This window comes from Pholcus phalangioides, unplaced genomic scaffold, assembly GCF_987345545.1.
Source record: "Pholcus phalangioides strain wild (caught in Gottingen) unplaced genomic scaffold, Ppha-v1.0 ptg000011l_1, whole genome shotgun sequence".
NCBI classification, from domain to species: Eukaryota; Metazoa; Arthropoda; class Arachnida; order Araneae; family Pholcidae; genus Pholcus; species Pholcus phalangioides.
Genome location: NW_028301604.1, coordinates 25202373 through 25226501, shown reverse-complemented (window position 1 = coordinate 25226501; position 24129 = coordinate 25202373). Strand labels below are relative to the sequence as shown.

The 24129-nt window shown below is 37.0% G+C and overlaps 1 protein-coding gene across 2 annotated transcripts in view; it reads right to left on the bottom strand.

Moving 5' to 3' along the window:
• hlk (hulk) overlaps positions 1-24129 on the bottom strand; it is a 350573-nt gene that overhangs the window by 10574 nt on the left and 315870 nt on the right. For both annotated transcript variants that reach the window (XM_089239381.1, XM_089239380.1), the window contains exons 34-35: positions 23491-23631; positions 18261-18443 (exon numbers count right to left, since the gene is read on the bottom strand). In XM_089239381.1, coding sequence (XP_089095507.1) covers positions 18261-18443; positions 23491-23631 — 324 coding nt within the window. The remainder of the gene's footprint in view (positions 1-18260; positions 18444-23490; positions 23632-24129) is intronic.

The following is a 24129-nucleotide window of genomic DNA, read 5'->3' as shown; positions in this document are numbered from 1 at the left end:
CAATTTCAGTAAAAATTTTAAATTTAAATTATATAGCATTGTTGAAATATATAGAAAAATTGTATAAAGGAAGTCGGAACGGCCAAATTTACGTGAAAGTACGAGAATGTCCCGTAAAATAAGGGATACGTGACTACCCTACCGATAATATGCTATAAATTAGTGTAAAGTTGAAAAACGCGATTTATACTTTTAATACTATTTCTATGGTTGTCATGTAGCCTTCTACACTTATTATAATAAATTTATTTTTCAATTATGCTCATATATATGGGATGACTATACGTCTTGTATTTCTCGGAACATCCCCGTTTTTTCACGTAATTTTTACCATCCCCATTTTTTGGAAAATGTCCCGTTTTTTTATCTGGATTTTCAATCAAGCCAACTTGAATTTTTATTTTTCATTGTATATTTATATTTTTAATCAAGTATAAAACTATCTTCCTAATTCCTAACTCAAACTATAATACAATAATTACGGCTATAACTAAGAATATTCATCTTGCATACGGCCCGTGGTTTTTCTTGAAGAATTGATTTCAATCCACTGTCTTTTACTGATAAATGCACTGTCTTGAAATCTATGACAATAATAAAATATGATTTCAAATGGAATCTATCAAAATTATGGAAGTACGCCAGCAGTGACATTCAGAATTTCTAAGTGAAAATTTTTCATTTTATCTCGAACGCAATTTAAACTCAGCAGAGAACTGGTTACGATATTTCTCGGCTAATAGAGATGGATTCAAACAATGAGGAATAATGTTTGCACATAATCAAGACTTAAAATAGATTCTTTTATATGTAAATTTGCGGATGCGTCCACGAAAGCATACCCGAATTTTTTGTAATTTTTTACTTTTCCTCACGAAGTTGAGGACACTCAAACTACGCTAAATTATTAACGTAGCTCAAGGAATTCAAACATTCCTACGTCTTCCCTCCTCCTGTATCTCCAGTCATGTTGGCACTGCAGTCAGAGTCGACATAATTGAAGTTATTTGTCGTATAAATGAAAAATTTGAACATTAAAATCTACAGGGAGGAATTGTGAACAGTGTTATCAGAAAAAATAATTTTCAAGAGTAATTTCACTCCTCTCCAAAATTTTATGGGATAATTTTGTGTGGAGAGGAATATTTACTTTTTATTAAAATAAAAAATAAATTAGATATGACTATCTTCCCCCAATTTATTATTATAATTTCATAACAATTTTACGTCAATTATTTACATCGATTGGATTTTTTCCTCTTTATTGAGGAATTTCCCTCATCATTGGGGGAATTATATAATTTATGTCAAAATATATTGTCATATGTTCATATTTTATAGTTTTATTTCTTTCAGTATTTTAACGATAAATTACTCGACATATCAGCTCAAAATAGTGCACTCAAAATGTAAAAATAATTTTAGCCAGGTTTTCGGGTAAAATACCTCACTATGCGTCGTATAAATGTGAAAATCCCATAAAAGAGATAAAGAAGGTCGTATAAACGGTATCTACTGTATTCCTATAGTTCAGTGTTTCCCAAACTTATTCAGCCCATCGCCCCCTTTTCAAAAACAAAATTTCTCATCGCCCCAGTGGAAGAGATGTTAAAAACCCACATATTAAAAAGTTTAAAGATGCAGTGGCAAATTTTCGATTTTTTTGCATAAATTTTTTCCTGAAACATTTCTAGTATAAAAAGGGTTAGAAATTCTAAAATAATTACAATTAAGAAAATTATAGTAACCTTCATTGCAAAACAAAAAAAATTAAATTTGTGAATTATAAAATTATAAACATATGCATATAACACAAAACATATGTATTTAGTTGCATTTATTGTGGTCAAAGTAATATTCACATCACACAAAAAATATCCATTAATGCGCAAAACTACAATTGTTACTTAGTTTTAATAAAAATAATTTTATTAATAGATGTTTTCTAAGTGTGATGATTGTCGCTTGGTTTTACTATGCAGTGTTCTCAAATCCTCACAATTGAATATCTGTAGGTGATTTCGATTTTTTTCGAAAGATTTGTGACTGCATTGAAACGTCTCGCGCATGAAAAATGTTCAGCTACATTAGAACCTCTTAATAACGGACACTCACGGTAGGGCCGTCTTAAGAGCATCATGGACTCCCGTCAAGTGATTTTTCTGAGGCCCTACCTGTGAACTTCTCAAAAAATTCAACTACTTCTTGTTTTTCTGAGCCCCCTCTTTTCTTCAGGAGCCCATGCGTTAAGACAGCACTGACTCACGGGACCGAAAATTTTCGCCGCTAACGAGGAGTGTCTGTTAATGGAGTCCGGAGTCCCGTTGACATAATTAAAAAAGTGTTTGATAACTGGAGGTGTCCGCTAAAAACAGGGAGTGTCCGTTATGGGAGATTCCTCTGTATATCCCCATAAATTCCAGGTTGGGTATTTGCTTTTACAGAAAGAAAAATTAATAGCCATCTTCAAATTTGAACATCACACCATCTTTTAATGTTATTTCTGCCAATTTTTCTTGTAAATATGATAATTGATATTGTTGGAGATTGAAAAGAAAAGTATCGAAAATTGTTATTTTTTTCATTCAGTACAGATTATTTATTTCATTGCAGATTGTAAGGATCTCTTGGGAATACATGATGATCAGAGAGGTTACATTAAAAAAAAATGTATTATTTTAATCTTCCTCTCCCCATTGTCAACTGCACATTCCTGAAACAATTTAAAACTACATTTAACATGTATTACGTACTCCTATGAAATCACGTATCCAGAAATGTTATTTTATACAAAATTATTCGCACCAACGCATGTTGGAGTTGAGTGTTCTACTTTGACACGGAACACAAAATAAGGTTTTGATGATAAGTTTTTTTTTTTTAACAGTACAAAAAGAAAAAATTTACCAAGGAGTCAATCAAAAAAATGACCCATTCTGGTAAATGCTAGTAAAGATTAGTATGGAAAACAGAATAGTCAACTAAAAAAAAAAAATCAAAATTATTCAAATTAAAATAAAAGTTAATGGCAACAGAGGAGTGCAATTTAAAAACAGTTCTACATGCTGCAACTAAAAATATAATTTTTTTTAGATGTTGGAGTGAAAGCAAAAACGACTAGATGCAGCATGTAGTTAAATTAAACTGTTACGTTATTTAAGGATTATATGAGCAAGTGAAAAAAAAACATTAAAACAAATTTTCTATACCATCTAGTGAGAATATGTATTGCTTGACACACTTTTTAAAGGATGATAAATTAGTATTGTGAGTGATTTCTGGTGGTAATGTATTGTAGAATTTTGGGATAAGGTAAGTAAAATGTTTCTTCAACAGTGTTTTATGAGGCAGCGGAAGTGAATACATATTATTTAATCGATTTGAAGATCGAGATGTATTTAAAGGCAAGGAGAATTGACCTTTGAATAGGAGGAGAATAGATTTATAGAAATATAATTGACGTAATGCAAGTATTCCAAGATGTTGATGAAGTTGTATTGATGGTGTAGTAAAGTTATTTGTGATGATTCTAATTATTCTCTTATGGAGGCTGATTATAGGGTAAAGGGTTGAAAGGTAGTCAGAACCCCAGACAGTTAGACCATATAGTAGGAGTGAATGAAACAAGGAATAATAAAGGGTTAATAAAAACGACTGATTCAAGTAGGATTTGAGATAGTAAAATTTATAAATTGCTAGTCGTAGTCTTTTTTGCAAGTACTTGATATGACTCTTCCATTTAAGATTGTGATCAATATATACTCCAAGGTATTTAATTGTAGTAACTTGTTCGAGACATGAACAATTACAATCAGAATTAATAGTACAATTGCAATTATGGAAAATTAAATTAGGGTGAAAGTGAGTGTTAGATTGGGAAGAGAAATTTATAAACTTAGTTTTTGATGTATTTATCTGAAGGTCGTTAGCAACAAACCACTTTCGGATTTTAATTAAATCAGTATTGATTAGGTTAGTAAGAGATTGAAAATCATCAGATGAGTAAAGTAATACTGTGTCATCGGCGAAAGTTATGTTTAAATTACATAAATCATTTATGAATATTAAAAATAATAATGGTCCCAATACAGATCCCTGAGGGACGCCTTTCACTATTTCCAATGGGGTGCTAAGGCTATTGTGAATTTTGACTGATTGTGTTCTATGAGTTAAAAAAGAAGCAATTAGATTCAGAGTATTACCTCTGATTCCGATATATGACAACTTATTGAGTAATATATGATGATTCACGCTATCAAATGCTTTTCTTATATCAAAAAATATTGCAATGGTTTTTTTAGATTTATCAATATTTTCTGCGATAAATTTAGTAAATGTTAGTAGAGCAGTTTCTGTGTTTTTATTAGGAAGGAATCCAAACTGGTTGTTAGAAAAGAAACTGAAATGTGATAAGAAAGAAAAAATTCTATTTTTGATAATTGTTTCAAATATTTTTGAGATAGAGGGTAGAACTGAGATTGGTCTGAAGTTGTTAAAATCATTGGGATCTCCAGATTTATAAATAGGTGTTACGATAGCTGATTTTAAAGACCTCGGGAATATACCATTAGCCATACATATATTTATTAAATCTGAGAGAGTATTCAAAATATTATATGGTAGAATTTTCAAGACCTTGTTATTGATTGTTTCTGCAAAGGATCCAGAAGTGGGTAATTTTTTAATAATTGTCAAGATTTCATCAGCAGTTGTTGGAAAAAGGTATATTGAGTGAGAATTCGATTTCATGTATTGCTTAAAATCTTCATTTATGTTGATATTGAGTGTGGAAATATTAACAAAATAGGAATTAAAGTTTTGAGCCAGAGAAATAGGATCAGAATCGGAGGAAAACTGTTTATTATGACCATCAGTTTTTTTAATTATACCATCAATGAATCTCCAGCGTTTTGTGGGAGTGTTACATTTTGAAAATTGGTAGGAAAAATATTCAAGTTTAGCAGATTTTATTTTGGATTTGACCAGCTTTACAACATTTTTATAGGCTATATTTAATGGGATATCGAATGGAAATTTTCGTGTTTTATAATACAGTTTTTGCTTAATTTTTGTCAGGTGTCGTAATTCATGAGTGATCCAAGGATTCAGCTGCGATCTATTGTTTTTACAATTGGTATATCTAGCGTGATTGTGTACTATTGTTTCAAGTTTAAGTAAAAATTCTTCAAAATTATTAGAAGGGTCAATATTATTGAATGAAAAATTGTAATTTTGAAGAAAAATATGAAGTTTCCGATAATCAAGTTTTTTAAACTGACGGTTAGTTAGTTTTGATCTGATAGTTGAAGTGGATATACTAAAACATAGCTTACAAATTATTGCATAATGATCTGTCAAATCAGAGAAAAAAATAGAAGAATATATATCAGAAATATCAGATGAATTCCGTATGAATATGTGATCAAGACATGTGTTTGATCGAGGTCTAGTTATGCCTTCGATATATGGCTGAAATCCTTTACTACACAATAAGTTTAAGTATTCAGTAGTAATATTAGAGTTAGAGTCAAGAAGGTCAATATTGATATCACCAATAATTAGAACATTTTTACATTTGATTCGATCAATAGTAGTTTTCAATTCGTTAATGAAATCGGTAGATAGAAATGAATGAGATCGATAAACAGATAAAATAGTAAACTTCAAAGATTGGTGAAACAATACAACAATCTCAGCTGTTTGCATGGTGATTGAAGTTAAATGTTTTAGGCTTAGGAAATCGTTAACATATACCAGTATACCACCCGAATTATTATATTGTCTACAACAATGAAATATTTCGAATCCGGGAATATTGAAAAAGTTTATTTCGTTGTGAGTGTCCATGAGTTCCAGTGAATGCATAAAATTTCATTAATGATAAAATTCAGCCAATCCTTATTATTCAAGTTCGAACAAAGCCACTTGCAACACGGCTTAATTAGAAATTATATATATATTTATTTAATATGGAATTGATGCAAACTACTCGGCGGTTTCGATTTTATAGTGACTGTCTTAGAAATATGCGCACATGGCTATCCAATTAGAATTAGTGTTGTTGTAACGCACTAAATACGCAATCGAGTTCACACTCTCTGAAGCGTGGGTCGGCAACCAAATTTACCTGGCAATCTACTGCTTTGACTTTTCCCCTTCGAAATTTTAAAATTTGATCATTTTTGTCGCACCACGGTCATTTTCTGCACACGAGGGCTAATTAGACCGGGACCTACAATTTATCGCCGATTCCGAACGGCAGGCTTATTTTTTATACTCATCGAGAGGTTGGTGCGCTAACCCCTCGATGGGGGACTCCCTGCGGTAGTAATTTTTTGCTGCGGTCAAGTCGCCGTTTTTTGTTGTCCCCCTGTGTCAGGGAAGTTTTTCTGACAAGGACGAATCGGGTATCGAACTCGCAACACCTCTAAACATCCTTTGGTACTTTAGGCGAGTATCTTATCGACCTGGGCTACCACGCCCGTTTCAAAATTTAATCGTTAAAATAAATTCATTTTTGAAATTACCGATCTTGGGAGCTCGTGAGACAATAGTTGGTGTTTTTGGTTTGTTAACCAAGTAAATTCTGAAACGAACGCGAGTATTTTTTGTTATATTACCTTATTTTTTCTGTCATGTTATTTCGGGTGTGAACGGTTCCTTAGGAGAAAATGAAGTTTCTCACCAAGGAAGATAATGAACGAATAAAAAAAAGAAGACATCTGATATTTTATTTAGATAATTTCCTATACAAAACATTTTCCCGGCATTATATTCGCTGGGTAAACAAAATATTTGGACTCAAGTCACAGAGGCCCTAATTCCTGCCTTGCCCAGGACCTCTTCGTGTCTAAGTCGGACACCGGCTAGCTGCCATTTATTTTTCAAATCGCCAGAGTTACTGCGATATTATATAGGTCCATATTTTAAGAAAATGTAATTTTACATTATTTCAAGCGCAGGTCTCTCACTTTTTTCTTGATTAAAACTGACAAGCATCGGGGGACTACAATTGACTCTCTCCCTCTTTGGTTTCTTCTACATATAATTCTGAGTGACAATCATTCTAAATATTTACCATTGTTTTATGAATATATCTGAAAGCTCGTTAGATTGCAACGAATTTCAACCCTTTCAGCTCAAACATATTAAGAGGAAAAAAATTTGGATGCAACCACGCTAATTAAACGTAAAAATACAAATACACGAAAAATTCAAGTCAAAAAAATAAATTTTAATAAATTTTCCACTAAACCGACCCCATTGCGAGAAGAAATTTCTATCATCCGATGCTGCAGGAGCGTGTATCCCCCCCCCCCATATTCTTCGCAATATTCGAACGAGAAACGATGCTTGTTTGCGGAGATAGTACCAAAATTTCCCTTTTATCCTTATTGTCATAATCAGTGCGGTTACGGATAGCGCTCTTGATAAGCATTAATAGATAGTATAGGCACCGAAACCTAGGAGCTGAGGCCCTTTGCGCCCCCTCCCCCAATAAAATTTTTAAGGGGTACTGAGCCCCCCCCCCCGCAATTAATTTCTAAAAATAAAATGCAATGCACGTTCTCTCTGTCCTGCGTACACGCTTGGCTCGTGTATACGGGACGACAAGCAACTTTATGCCTTTCCCCCTCCCAGTGGCGTCGGAGCCAGGGGTGCTGTGGGTGCTCGAGCACCCACGGAAGTTTGTAGAATGGGTCCGAGCACCCACATAATTGATTCAAAAATCGAAATTTCCTACATGAATCTCAAGACGGGCACCCACAGGTTCGAAACACTTCCAACGCCCTGCCCCCTCCAATATTTTTTTTATGTCGGTGTCTCTGATAAATAGTACTGCCCAAGTGTTTTACATAAGTCATGAAAATCGGTCAATATAAGAGGATTTAGTAACATCAAAATTTTGATGAAAAAAAATACATTATTGTACTTACGGTGTGGATTCAACAAACATTTCTTCCGCATAACATTCATTTCTTTTCGGACACCATTGAAATTACATATAGAAACACAAAGGCTCCAAGAGGCAAATTGTCCAACGAGGTGGCTGAAGCTGATATGCATGTTTGAACCATGAAATGGAGGTCCATCCTTCAGTGCCGTCTTAACGCATGGTCCTACTCGAGCCTCACAAAAGTGAGATTTGGTTGAAATTTTCTATAATTTACGTGGTAGGGCCTCAGAAAAACCACTTGGCCCGGGGGACCATGGTGCTCTTAAGACGGCCCTGCCATCCGTTGTGTAACAAACACTTTAGGTATGTGACTTTTTTGCACGAAAATTCAAGACTGCTCATCTGTAATTCATAATTTGGCACTTCCACACGTTATCTTTGGGTTTAAGTAATTCAGAAACTTGAACGAATACATTACAATAATTTTCTATTATGGCAGTTCCTCAAAGTGAGCGTCGGGGTACCTAGTGGTGTCGTGACAAGCTGTTGACCATTGATGTTTGTGTCTGTTCCCAAGCGGTTCTTTTATAATAAAAAAAAACCAGAATGCAAAAAAGCCATAGCCGTAGGTTAATGAACAGGGATGCTAAAATCATGCCCCCGCTTTGCCCGAGGCTAGGCTCTTTGGTGGGCCACAATCTGTATTGAATTTATAAGGTGAAAAAAAAATAATAACGAGAATCGTCTCGGGGCCCTGAAACCAGAACACCGATACCAGCTGCACTTTTTTGGGGAACGATAGCTCCAATAATGAATAGTCATTAGCAAAACCAGTCATTCCCAGATGGTGTTGAAATCTGCGACAGAAGGCTTTATTGATCAATTACAGCAGATGAAACAAGTACAACTACTGAGTGCAAATATTAGTTTTTTTTTCGCCCATAGGCACGGATATTTACGAAGGCTTTCTTCGGAAAAGGATCCCAGTTTTCGAAAACTTATTTTTCCCTCTCGTCCTCCCATCGCCCCCTTATGCTCATTCGTAGCCCCCCCCCCCAATCGTGTCTGTAGCTAGTATTGCCCCCTTGAATAGTCCCATCGCCCCCTTTGGGAAACACTGCTATAGTTTCATCTATATTGGTGATATGAGGGAAGTTTGAATATTAAGGAAGAAAGGAAATCTAATCGAAAGATTACTCTATTCACCAAGATATCACAAAAGAAAGGATTTGTCCAAGTAAAGAATGGAGAAGGATTTGGTCGCTCAGGGCACGACGATATCCATCTTGGCCGCTCAGGGCACGGGTCGCACAAGGCACGGTCGCACAGGGCACCAGTGCGCCGATCTTGCAACGCACGGCCCCTGCAGTGGTTCTAATCCGCTCGTGGGTACTCAAACTTCCTTTGTGTTGCTTTCTTTTTTTGTATTCGTTGAAAAACCTATTTCAGGTGGGTCCAGTGAAAACAGCTCAAGAATCGTTCACAACACCGTACAAATTACTGAACAACCAATTGCGAATGCTTTCATTGCATGATCCGCGGCTAGTGTATGTAAGGAACGCGCCTATACACGAAATCGATTCCATGGAGAAGGAATCTATGATGTTGTGATTTCCCATCGTTAATTGTGAATTGTGATTTCCCACGTATGTTTCAATAAAACTTCCTTCATAGAAGCCTTAACCCGTCCAGTGTTTCTGACGTAATATTACGTTGGGAGTTGAAGAAATAGGAACACCATTCCTTCTCTGCAATCGTTATGTCGTGTGTGTGCGTCTGCAACCCCAAAACCTTTTGTGTGAGAGATTAAAAAGATGTTCTTTTCACTCAAAATCTTTTTTTCCCAGCTCGTCTTTGCCGAGGGGATGCATTTTAAAATAAATTCATTGCGAAAAGACATGAACATATCATGCCAATGCATTTTTCCTACGTATGATTTTCTGATATCAGAAATCATAAAAGAAGTCCTATATAAAATCAAATATATATATATAACTCGTTATTTTTTCAAATAATATGCGCGATGGCATAATAGTTGTTGATTTTTGACATGATGTTATTGTTCCTTGACTTACCTACTCTCATTTTGTTCACTCACTTGATTAGATATTCAGGGAGGACTGCAATAAGAATATCAAATCATGTAAATGTTCAAGTTCATCGTTTATTTTTTTTAATATAAATAAATTTACTTTTTAATATTTCATCCAACGTTCACAGCCCCCTTCTCCAGAGATGGGGGAAACCTGCAGCAACTCATGGCCCCGAACTTTGACTGGCTCCACACTTGTGTGAGGAATAGAAATGGCTTAAAAATAATTGTTTTCCCTTTTTTCAAACAAAACAATTTGAGGCTGCTCTTCATCTATGACAATGAACATCCAAATCAGCGCCACCAATCAGCTGCTTTTTTTCCTATCTTAAAAAAATTTCTGTGACCTAGAGATGCTAACCCTGCAAACCGTTTTTTATTTTGGTTTTTTTCCGGTTTTTATTCATTTTTAAAGTTTCTACGGACTTTTTGTCCACCCTGTATATACAGGTGTTCATTAACTGTTTAGAAAACAATGAAGGGGTGATAGTACCTATCAAGACGAACAATATTTACAATGGAAGCTATGGTTGCAATCCACTCGGAGTGGGAAAAAAGCAAAACTTATAAACACGTCTAAAAAAAGCACAAGTTCTCACTTCCGACGTTATTTCTGCTCTGCCACAAAAAGGGACATGTGTTTTTTGCACGAACTCCAACACTCTCTGGCACCGCTGCCTGACACTTCCTGAAAGCCAGATATCTCATACAGCGAATTGTATGCGGTGGACCTATGGCATGGCCTTTATGCTCACCGGATATAAATCCACTGGACTCCTTTTAGGAAGCACACAGTCCCCCCTCCCAAACTATGCTGCCACTTCTGCGGCAGCGTAGTTTGCAGGATTACACTCCACTATCATTAAAACCCACTCGTAGTTTGAAAATAAATAGTAGCACTAAAAATTCACGCACGATGATAGATATGCACTCAGACTGTTAGGTACACATGCACACTTCCGGCACAACTCATTCAGTGGTAAATTGTACCATAGCAATCAGAGGCGCAGACATGAAGAAAACACTGGGGGCTGAAAGTTGCTGGTCATCCCGTATATACTCGACTCAAGAGCAGGAGAGGGAAGGTGCATTGCATTGTTTTTTTCAGAAATTATTCGGGAGGCTCAGCCCCCCCCCCCCTATAAAATTTATTGGCGGGGCTCAAATGGCCTCAGCCCCTAGTTTCCGGCACCTATGATAGCAATGGACCAGAGTTGGGCTCGGTTTCAGAGAAAAAAAAGGAAAGTGTCTCATTGTACTGAGTAAATATTTCAGCGAACATATATTAATATCCTTAATATTACGTAAAAAAATTTGGACAGGTTAAACTTGACGACAAGAGCATGAATCCCTTGTCTGTCCTGGCTCAGGTATTGCTGCTTGATTAACCCTGTTGATTGTTTTTTTGTAATATTACGGCTGAAGTTGTATAGAAGATTATATTACGCAAGATTATATTTTTACTATATATGTATTTCACTGATATTGTTGATCAGAGTTCGATTTGAAATAATGAACTAACTCTACAATCCTTTTGTGTGAGTATAAAAAACATTTTTTCCCTCAAAATCTTTTTTCCTCTGTCATCTTTGTCTGAGAGATGTGTATTAGAATAATTTCGTAGACATTTAGTATTTTCAACCCTTTGCGTTCCTATGTCGAGGTGGAATCGACATGAGGAAAAAACAGTATTTCATTGTTATAATGGTCCCCTTACGATTATAGGAAGGCTCCTAGATGTTAGCTTTCATGGTTTTTTTTAAATAGTAAAAATAAAGTTTTTTCCTTCAAGTATATTACCTTTCAAGTTTTGCTCACGAAGACTCAATAAAGTCGGCTTCTTAGCAAAACTTATAAGCTATCCTAAAGCACAAAAGTTAACATGTAGGGGTCTTTCTGCATTCGTGATTGTGGGAGGCTGTTATAAAGTACGAACTCGAACGAAGCACCAAAAAAACCTCTCGACCGTTACAAAGGGTTAAACCCATGGCTAGTATGTTACTCTTCACGTGTGATTCTTAAATTAGAAATAATATCAAGTATAATATGTATAAAAATAACATCTGCTGACCGTGTTTGGCATTACATAATTGACCAGCATGTTATTTGGCATTATATAATTTATTATACTCAATGATTTTTTGGATATATTATGCTTGCGAATTGATTTCTCATTTTATATTTACTATGTGATATAAGTTTCATCCCACGTCTCTTCATACATGCATGCATACATGTATGCAAGAATTAGAAAGGATGTTTATATACGTTCTAACTTCCTATTAAAAGGCTGAACTCCGTTAGAAGAGTTATTTAGTTGGAGATCAGTCGCAATTTTATCACAAGCCCAATAATATTGAAAAATTTCAATTGAATGATGGGATCAGCGGATGAAAGTGACCATATTTTACAATCCTGCTACTCGGCTTGGTAATCTTACACATGGTTTAAAAAACATGTTGCATTGTATTGTGTTGATGTTACATCGAGAATACTTTTGAATACATTTATCCTGCATATGAATTGTGAAAGACATTAAAAAATTTCATGACATCCTGCTGCAGAGGAATGCTTCAGTAACACAGTGAAGGTTACCAGAAGTACTTTCGTGAACATGATTCAACAGCAGAAGAAAATAGACCTTCAGCTCAACATTTTAGTCTCCATCAGTAGCTGCAAATACCATCTAGCGACAAGAAAAAGGCCACAGAAGGGCTGTCATGTCTGCTGGGTTAGATGGTAAAATAAAAGATACTCGCAGAAAGTGCTCTGGATGCATTTAATTCTCTAGATCAGCGTTTCTCAACCTTTCTGAACCCAAGGACCAGTCTGAAACAATTCAATGGACCAAATATGTCCCGTATTAAGGTCTGGACACACATATCCGCACCGTGCCAGGACCGTAGCTCGGGCGTCAGTTGGCCGTGGCTCGGCTCCTCACCGAGCCGACCACACCTTTCCGTGTGTTGCCCGTGTCGCTGCCGTATGCTGACTACGAAGCTGTGTCGATTGCTTCAAGTCTTTAACGCAGCCGGTTCGGTGTAATCAAAATGTTCAGTAAATTAATTAACAAGAGTGATTTGGATATAATAACCCTAGCGTAAATTAACAATAATTAATTGTTCTAAACATTTCTGTAAATAATCTATACATGTATATAAATTTTTTATCTGTCTGTTTATGTGTGTGTGCGTGTGTTTTTTATAGAAATTTTAATTTTGTTTTTATTTCGGAACAAATATCCGAAACAAACCTCCTCCTCAAAATTATTGAAACAAATATCCTATAAAGCGCTATTCTTCACTTCCAACTTCTTCCTTTGTTTATAAACGGAATTGGGAAGGGGTTATTAATTTGGAATCTGGTTTCCACACACAGCTATTAAAAAAAATTAAATTGGATTTTTAACAAAAATACCTCATCAGTTTCTTGAAAGAAAAGAGAGGAATTTAATTTTTGAGGCCCGGTATGACCACAACTTACGCACAGGGCCGCAATCAAGTGAGAGCAGGGGCGTTTGGCACCCTGGGCGATGGACAACTAAGGGCCCTGAGTCACACTTTTTTCTGTTAAAAATTATATTGAGTGGGGCGCTAAAATGAAACCTGGCCCCGGGCGACAGAGTTAACTTTCCTTCCTAGTTGCGACCCTGCTTACGCACCAGATTAATTATGGGCCTGGGTACCTGGAACTTCGGTCTATGAAACTCCAAAGGGTGTTCAGTTGTGAATGTGTGGTATGTTATAATTTTTCTGTTCACGTGCATGCCCTGATCCACTAAGAAAGTCTGGTAAGCCTGGAGACATACCAGGAGTCCTAAGTAATTTGCGACGCAAAAATGCATGATTTCCTAACGTGAGACATTTTTTTTCTAATTTGTTCTTGTGAGACGGGCAGAAAAACGGCGCCCAGCGCAAGATCCCTCTATTCAAACAGGGCCTACAAATAATTATTTTTATTCTCATTCATTTTTAAAAAATATTTCTCAAGTGAATATTTGAAAAAGATACTGTGTTCACCATGGGCGTCGGAAGTGTTTCGAACCTGTGGGTGCCTGTCTTGAGAGTCATGTAGGGAATTTCGATTTTTGAATCAAATCTGTGGGTGCTCGGACCCTTTCTACAAACTTCCGTGGGTGCTCGAGCACCCACAGCACCCCCGGCTCCGACGCCACTTGTGTTCACAATTGGATTGCGTAATTGGCGGAACTTTTTTTCCAGATGGTCCAGCCTGTCTGGACATTACCTCAAAAAAAAAAATCTCTCTCAAGAGGGGAAAAAACCCACAACTTTCTCGACTCCTTGCAACACAGGAAACCATTGAGGAGGGGGAAACCGGTCGCACTGCCCTAAGACCGCCCCTGTGGAGCGGCCGTTTCGAAATGCGCTAGCGCTTTTACGTTTCATGTTAGACCATGCATTCTTTGATGTCAATTGTTTTTATTAATGTGTACTATCACCTCTAAAAGTTTTTCCCATCCTTTCTGAATCACCCTGTATTAATATATATAAATAAAAGGGTCTGGATGACAAAGGGTTAAGCTATGTAGTGATCAAATACATTCAGCAAGTGTAGGGTCTACACACACACACACACACATTAGTAGGTGTATCTTTTGAATTATAATCTAGAACAGGATTTCCAACGTGAAAGCTCGCGCGGAACCCTTGATGATTACGAGACTTTTCCGCGGAACCCTTAACAAATTTTGAATATTTCTTCAATATACAGGGTGTCGCAAAAGTCTGCATTCTCTCTGCAGAACAAGAATCAAAATTTGTAGTAGGTAAAAGTGTCTAAAAATATGTATACTGTATATTTATGAATTACACACAGAGTGGTCATATGTCCTATATTTTAGGGGAAAGCATTATTTTTCATAATATTCGGCTATTTTATTGTTTTAGTAAAAATGTTAATTTTGTCAAGCTTACTAAAAAACTCAATTTAAAATTTTTAAATCGTGAATTCGTTATTTCAACACGAGCTGTAGGTTACATCTATGCTGTCCCTACATCTATGAAAACGTCCGTTTTTTTTTCGTTTGGTCATTTTAGTTATACACACCGTTTCAGAGTAACGAAAAACATGCTTATTTAATCTTTTTTTTTTTTCTCCACCACCTTTATTTTCTGCACAATACGACGACCGTTACTTATACGGGTGACACACGATTCCGAACGCCTTTTTTTATGTTTCTCACCTAGAATTCCATGCGCCAAATGTTTGAATTGAAGACTCTCCTCAATAGCAATGTGCTGTTTGATCATCATATCGCTGTTTTTGTAATAGTTCTTGTATCAGAAAAAACACTGGCGAGGACAAAAGAGAATATCGAATACACAACATCTCTGAGTATCTTGTGGCACAGTTCGCGAGTACCTTATCAAGCTGGGCTACCATATTCCACTGCTATGTAAGTAGTATTCTACAAATACCCACGGTTTTAATCATGACAACTGATACACAAGTATCGAACTGATTTTGTTTTAAGTATTCACATTAAAATTCATGAAATGCAAAAGCTGTCAAAAGAACAAGAAAATCATAAAAAAAATGCTTGATGAAATCGGAGCCGAGACTAGAGAGGGGCAAATGGAGCAACTGTCTCGGGTGCCAAATTTTAGGGGTGGCGAATATCAGGAAAGAACAAAAATATCGTTATAAAATCATCAAAATTTGAAGAGGAGGAGGGGGAGCGGCAAAATCATGTTTGCCCATCCTCACAATAATGTTAGGATACGACCCTGGATGAAATGGTCTTTAACGATAAATAAATAATATTAATAACAGAATACAGAACAAGAGAAAAAAATTACTCATACAAACATCATTCTCATCCGAAATGTAAAACGAGAGGGCAAAGGAAAAGAAAGCGGGATTTCGCCTTCCCCCCATCGAACACCAACTCTGGCCATATCGCAATTTACTGCGATTAATGAGATGGGCTGGAAATGAAGGCACTATCTATCCGTGGTCGCCTCAAGTTCATTAAGGAAAATATCTTCCGTCGGGTTCGAACTCGGGACCATGACAGCGACCTTCACGGTGGTAGATGAGCATCTTACCATCACGCCACTCTGGCACTCCCCCCCTGGTCCAGTGTGCCAAACCAACATCCAGCTATAGTAAATATGAAGATTAAACTATTCAGCACAAACTGAAATCGTGGTCTCAGAGGAGCGAAAAATTCCAACTTGAGCAAAAACGTAAACATGAAATGAAAAGGAAGTTTTTAGCAATTGTCCCCATGTAGGGGGTGTTTGCCCCTGATGGGGACACAAAGTTAAGGGCGTCACAGCCCCCCTGTTGCTGTGACGCCCTTAACAAAGGTTGGTGATGCCCGCTGAGAGCCGCGACACATGGTTTGAGACACACTGTTGAAGTATTTCTGTTCTTTTCTTTTAGAAAACGTTTAAAGAGCTGGACTCGCTGCATTATGTGCTTTGCGTAGATATAAAAAAAAAAAAAAAAACTTTTTTAAAAAAAGTAAAAAATTATGTTTTTTTCTTTCAAATCTTCAGGAGAATAATATAAGAATACTCAAGATTTAAGCAACTGTGATGTAATGTGAATTACAGTTATTTAGGTTTATTTATAATATGTTTTGGAAAAATTTAATGTTGGGGGTAATTTTTCTTAAGAATGATTATTATACAATAAACAAAATGCAATTAAAACCATTGAATTTTTGTGACTTTTTTTCTTTGAGGTCTGGGGGAGGGAATTTTATAATAGAAGTTTCAGTTGCACGATTTCCTCCCTTATACGACGTTTTGACATGGTTTCTTGAACGTCGTATAAACGCGGTTCTATTTTGTGTTATAAAATCTGTAGAATGGGAAAAATAACCACAGGCAAGTTAGAAAGTAAGCTTTCCTTTTCTGTTTTGTGATTGCTATTAAATGATTTGCTGTTCAGAAAAGCGATAAGAATCTGACACCACAAAGCTTAATTGGCAATCCTAAAAGGAAGAGAGACCGGGGATGGGGGGAGGGGAGGGGGGCACAGAATGCAAAGAAACAATCCAAAAGTTTGGCATCCTAGAAGGAAGACCCTTGTGAGGGTCCGCATGGAGGTCTTGAGTTTCGGGAATACCAATTTCCAGGAAGTCTTGATTCTGTTGTCTGAGGGACTTTCTTCCCATTCTGAGAGAATGGAAAGAAAGAACCCAACGCGAATATTGTTTATCTCCTACTGGTTGATTATCCCAATTTTTTTTAGAGTGCCGTGCTTAACAAAAAAAAAAAAAATAAAAAATTGTGTCATTAATAAGAAATTTTTTGAGCTGTCTTTCTGGGATTTTTGGGGTCTGTCACTTTTGATTCTGCGGAACCCCAAAAATGCTCTTGCGGAACGCTGGTTGGAAAACCCTGATCTAGAAACACAAGAGCATTTGATTGTTTTTGCCAGACACAGGGATGCGGAAACACAAGCGAAGGTGCAAGGGGTGCAGTGCATCCAGGTGGAAGGTTGTAAGAGGCAACAGCCTAGGCTTTTGTTTACACCTGTAAATTTTTAAATTTTGGAATAATAAAAATTAACGAGACACCAAACGCTGTCACTCTATTGAGCCATACCTAAGATGAGAAAACATGAGAGAACAGACAAGGCGTTGGGCAGTGATACCAGAAAGAAGAATAGACTCACATGGGGCAAGTGTGCATTTTGGTGCCCCCACCCAGTAATTTTTCAGAAGAGGTCAAATAAAGGCAAAGAAAGAATTTGGGTGCTCATTTATCCACAGGGCTTTCAACCCTAAAAGAAAGGAAAATAAGAACGGTTTTGTGGAAACGTGATCGGGCATAATTAAGAAAATTGAAATAATCCTGAACCAAAAAAGCAGGACCGTTACTTTAAAAGCGGGAAATATGGTCAAGGGAATTTTTTTGGGTAACAATGGTGTGTGTGACTATGGGCGGATAAAAAACATCATGTTTGTGCCAACGTTCTCTCAGCTAAAGACCTCAGCTTCCCACTAGGGTCATATGTAGGGGTGGCATATGGGGCTTTGCACCCGGGCGACAGGTGAGTTCAAGCCGCTCCCTGCACACAAGTACTAGTTCTCCAGCAGCAACCAGCCTTCTCTTTTTCATATGAAAAAGTCTGTACGATTTATTACGTTTAATTAAATAATTTCTACGTTTCATTCCTTTCATTCAATCATGCATCCACACTCGTTATAACTATATCCATCTGAGCTGCAGGACCAAGAAATGGGTGGAGGAATCGGAAAGCAGTGTGAAAAGGAAATATTTTCAAAAATAATACCTCTGTACACTGAAGGGAATTTCTTTCTAAAATAAACAAGAGAGGGTAGTTGAGAGACACCATATTTTCTGGCATGACGAGGATCTCTGATTTTGACAAACATAATTTGTAAATCATCTGCTTCATCATCAATCCGTTCCAGTTCTTGCAGAGCGTCATCACACTCTGTACACCCTTTGTCATCTGCAAAAGAAAACAAAATCAAATATCACAGTAGTTTTGAATTTTGTGAAGGAAAATATAAATTAAAAGGTGGTTTTTATTTCGTGTATTTTTTTATTGTTTTGCATAGTTTTGTGTTATACAGTACAATCAGCATCTTAGACAACTTATCTTTATTAGGTATAATAGGCCGCTGTGGTGGTCGAGTGGTTATAGTGACGGACTCGCGATGCGAGGATCCGTGTTCGAACCCCACAGTGGTGGTCGGCTGAAGTTGGTTTTCTGTGGTTCCCAACTTCAAGGCGCAAATGCGAGCCGATCTCCCCGTTAAAAAGTCTCGCCACAGAGAGCAACAGTCCTACAACGATAAATCATTCAATCATAACACTTCACTCATAGTTCGAAAAAAACTGGTGGCAGATGGCAGCACTACACATAACAAGCATTACAGAGAAACAAAAAACTTCACGTCAGGTTTCACTACACGCACACGCACATTCCCGCATGCACCGATTCGTTGGGGGTTCCGCGGGGGGGGGGGGTGTGGGCGGGGTGCATGTGTGATGTAGCAGTATTAGGTAGGGCTCGGGGATCCATGATGTTCTTAAGTCAGCCACCTCGTTGGGCAATTTGCCTGTTGTGGCGTTGTATTTGTATTTGTATTTGTATTTGTATATGAATTTTTAAGAATTTCCCAGTCAGAGCAGAACCTGATTGGAAAAAATAAAGGATGGCAGTGTGTTAAAAATACTGTGAAGTATTTAATATATAATCAGCATTCTCTTGAAGAGGGTTTTCAGGCTGTTGATCATACATTTGATTTAATTGTGTTTTTCCTGGTAACCAAGAAACAAGAAATTCACAAATCTCTTGCATAATAAGAGAGTTAAATTTTAGATAGGGCAAGCATGTTGTGGTTTTTCAGAGTAAGCTTTAAATAGTGGGGCCTACAGACTGCCCACGAAGAAAGCGACCAAAATATGAGGAATACTTGCGATATTCACACAATACTATTATTTCTAAACTGTTGTCTGAGCAATGGTTTTTATAATTATGATTTTTTGCAAATTTTAAAGAATTCTTTAATTAAAAAAAACCAAGCTGATTGCGAGTTTCTATTCGATACTCTCTGCCATATCAAATGCCCCATAATAAGGGCGTTTGATATAGCAGAGACCTTCGTTGGTAAACTTTCCCGATTGTAGTTGGTTGTGTTGGGTGAACCTGGCCAGTTTACCTTGCATGTTGCCAAACGCTAATTTATTGTTTACACTAATATTCTGAAATTATATGTAAATTATGTCGAAGTGTACGTTGTGTCGTAATAGTTTTCTTGTTGTGACGCAATAGTTTTCTTGTGACGTAATAGTTTTCTTGTTGTGACGTAATAGTTTTCTTGTTGTGACGAAGTGTTTCCGTGGTCCAAGTGCACCAAAAATATTTGTTTCATGATTCGTATAAATACGGATTGTGTTTGTCGAACGTTCGCATTGCGTTCCTTTTCACCTCACTCGTTTAACGAGTTCGGTTCTTCGATGTTGTAGCACAGTGTTGCTAGTTTTTCACTAATCAGAGAGAGAGAGAGAGAGATTTAATGTAACGTAACTTCATCTAGCCTTAGGCTTGGAAACGTATCCTGTGATGTTTTTCTAATTTGCATTTGTGTCTCGGCAGGTCCAAACTTCTTTTTAATAGTAGCATTACATATGAGCGGTGACTTGGCTCTTCTAACGCTAGCTAGGGGTGACAACGGAAAGGCCTCTACACCTAGAGCTCCAGGTCTAGTTGGTATCGCCAACCACGTACAATGGATGGGTAGACTATGGCTGTTCTCAACGTCTGCCTCACCGCAGTCTGATTCCCAACCTCTTGCAATCCTAGCCTTCGGCATTCTCTGGGCTGACGTCCGATGGTCGTCTCAGCTATGGACTTACATCACGCCTGGCCAGATTCTCTTCTTGGTTCCGATGTTGTGCTAGATCTAGACAGTGCGTCTTGAAATGTGGTGAAACGGTCCCCAGCACGCCTCGTCCACTTCGGGACCAATGTGAATCGGCCTCCGTCGGTCTACTACTCAGCGGACGTCCACTTCAAAACTGGACTTTGGAAGTCGTGTGGAAACGGTGACTTTCCTTTAGTCGTATGGCGAAGTTTCGGACCACATTCAGATAAGTGCAATATGTGAAAAAAGTCTGTGATATATTTAAAAGTTCTTTATTTAACGTTATACTAAATTTTTAATATCGTTAGCAAGTTCTTAAGCTAATTTTGTAAGAATGTTTACTTTTCTTCTGATTGAATAAATGTCTTGATTTGAATTCTGGTGTCGAGTTATTTCCTTTTGCTGTCAAAAAAACTTGAAGTTAAAAGTAGAATCTGGGAGTGCACTAAACACGTTGCGCTCTTATCGCTTCCCGCCCTGCTGCTGTGTGCGCCACTATAAGCAGACGCATTGAAATCGGTGTGTTTGATTTCGCTGCTCGAATCTCTTCTCCCTCTTTGCTTCGCTCTCCGTCTTACTATGTGTTCAGCCTAAGATAATATTGAATACGAGATTGTCTTGAAATCCATTTTTGACACAAGATGGGAAGCACATGATATAGCCTCAGTAATGACATCAACACATCGCAAGCAAGGGACTAAGATCTTGACTAAAATATAAAACTCGTTATTCACCTGCAGAAAGTTACCTATAGTGTGGAGAATTTTTTTATATTTTTAAAATGAGGGAAAAAAATATAGTGTCACTTTTTCCCTTCCTTTCTCTTTGTCTAATTCAAGTCAGGGCCAACTTAACAGCATCATTGCCCCCCCCCCCCGCAAAGTAGTTTTTCCGGGTCCCCCACCTGGTTATAAACACACCTGTTAATCGATTTACATACTCACTGTCGAAAATTTTGACTACCGTATTTTAACGTGTATCAGAATCACTTATTACAAAAAATTTTTTGGTCTCATAAGTAGGAGGGGTTTCTTTTACATGGATAGTATTATAGATATAACTTTTCAACATTCTCCAAATTATAAGCCAAAAAAATCAGGGGATTCGTTTACACGTTAAAATACAGTAGATCTCATTGTTACGAAGCCCGGGTGGGCCCATGCGTTAGGACGGCACTGATTAAAGTTAGTGGAAAAATATAAAATATGGAGAAAAAAAACGAGATGAGTGTGTGTACATGGGATGATCGTATCCTTGAAAAGTTACAACAGCACCATGAATGAATAAATGCCAGGATTCTACCACTGGACTTATCCCGTTGACGAGATCTCTTCCAGGCCAGCTTTGTGACAGAGTCTAGAAAAAAGTATGCGTGTCTCAACCGAACAGTCTGAGTATGTATCTAGTGTTGTGTATGATTTTTCAGTGCTGTCATCTATATTTCAAATTGTGAGTCAAGTGTTATGATTTAATATTTGTGTCGTTGTTGGCCTGTTGCACTCTGGCAAGGGCCCTACCCTTTTTTAAAGGGTAGATCAGCTCGCATTCACTGCTCAAAGCAACATAACGCCAGTATTATAGCTAGAAGAAACAATAAAACACTTGGCGCGTCCTCACACGAAGATATTGAAGTCTTATAACTGATAGGAGAGTATCCAGAGGATCAAGCACGTATATTTCTATGGAGCTCCTCACACGAAGGTAGTGGAATGTTGGCAACGAATTATTCTACGAGACGAAGTCACTGGTGACATCGCGTGCTAGTCGTGTGCAACAAAAGTAACGTCATACTTAAAATATTTCTTCTATTATTTTCATCAATCAAGGTTGTACGAGGGGTGACCTGTGACCCGACACTGAATTTTGTGACAAGACAAACACAGTTATACTTTATAAAGTTCTATTTCCTACAGAATAGAAAATAGAACTTAGAAAATTATTTATAATAGAAAATAAAAATGTTCTATTCTCTACAAAGACAGTAAATTGGGGGGGATAGGGCTGCTACTAGGGGGGAGCAGCCGGGTTTCGTGCCCCGGGAGCTAGACCCGAGGGAGTGCAAATTTCATTCTGAAACCTCTCCTTCAACATTACAAAGGGGCGTCAAAATGCGCGCTTGTCCCGGGTGACCAAGCATCTAGTTGCGGCCCTGGGGGGATGCCGTGGAGAACGAGGAGGAGAAAAAAGCTGAGGAGAACAGGAGGGGAACACACACACACAATTTTGTTTCGTAAAGTTGCAATAAGTTTCGCATTGAGTAAAAAAAGAGGTCAGCTTGAATGAATTCATTCTTCTGGCAAATTTTGACGCAATATTACGTCCCTGATCGTAAAGAGATTAAAGGATTATTAGCAGTCACTAATCAGGGCTCACAGGTAATCAGCTAATTTATTAATTCCAGGTAAGTATCTTTTCTAATTCTATAGAATGCAAAAAATCCAATTCCTGTGTTGGCTGTAACGAATAGTGTACGATGAATGTTATTTTCAATGTATGGATGTACCTAAATAACCCTATAAATGTACCCTAATTTTATTCTATTTATTCTTTTTTGTGAAAATAATAGTGTAGGATAATAACTATTTATAATTATAATAAAATATCAACTTCATCGCTGCTGGAATCGCTAAAAAATTGATTTTTTTTCCTGGCTCATAACGTACAGGGAGATAAGGAGATGAACTAAACACTGCATCGTTTTTACTAATCTTCCCAGGCTTTGAGATTTTTTAGTAGCACCGTGTGGAGGACGACGGGCAACTCAACTCCCAAGTTGAGGATACTCGAGTTCGATTTGAGTATCCCCTGTGAGGCGGCCCTTACACTTATAGCTGAAAATCATCCTTATAAGAAATGTTACAATCTCCTAAAATATTGAAAGCAACTAATTGTGTAGTTAAAGGCTATTATCAAAAGGTTGGAGAAACAAACAAAAAAAAGGAAAATGTGATTAACCTCCTCAGTCCTGGGGTCACTTGTAAGAGACAACAATATTGAAAAAATTATGGTAGGTTGTGTCAAGACATGACTGGAAGTTTATAATGTGAATATGTTGTGTTAATTGAAAGAGTTCATTCTGATTTGAGAAAAAAACTAAAAACTAAAGAAAAAAAAAAAGAAACGTACAGAAAAAGACAGCTACGAATTCATTTTCTTCCAAAAGCTTTTCTAACATCTTCCTATTGACCTCTTCAATTTCATCTTTGATTTCAAAAACATCATTGCTCGTTAACCATTGCAAGAGTTCTTCTTCGCTGAACAGATCTCCTGTATAGAAAAGGAAGATTTATTACAACACAAATTCTCCTATTGCAGATTTGACTTAGAAAAAGAAAAGTTTTTCACGCATAATAATGTGTGCACATAGACATGCAAACACATACTGTAGTAATATTTTACCAATACCTATCAATACTTCGGCTTAGCTGGGATTGAACTATAGAAGTTTTATAAAAGTTCTTTTATAAAACTTGAAAATGCAACCAGTAAGCATATTAGTTACATTCGAGCAAATATAACCAATAGGTTTATTGGTGGTTTTCAATTTTTGTGAAAGATTTTATCAAACTTATAGTATAATCTCAGCTTTACAAATTTTTGGGCTAACAAAAATTTTTTTCGTGGTATTTCTACCTCTGCTAAAGAATACCAATTCGGCCAACGAGCATTTTAGTTTACATGGATGCATGCATTCACACAATACAGCAGCATTGTGATCTGAAGTCTCACGCAATTACCACCAGAATTACAGCATTTCAAGCCTTT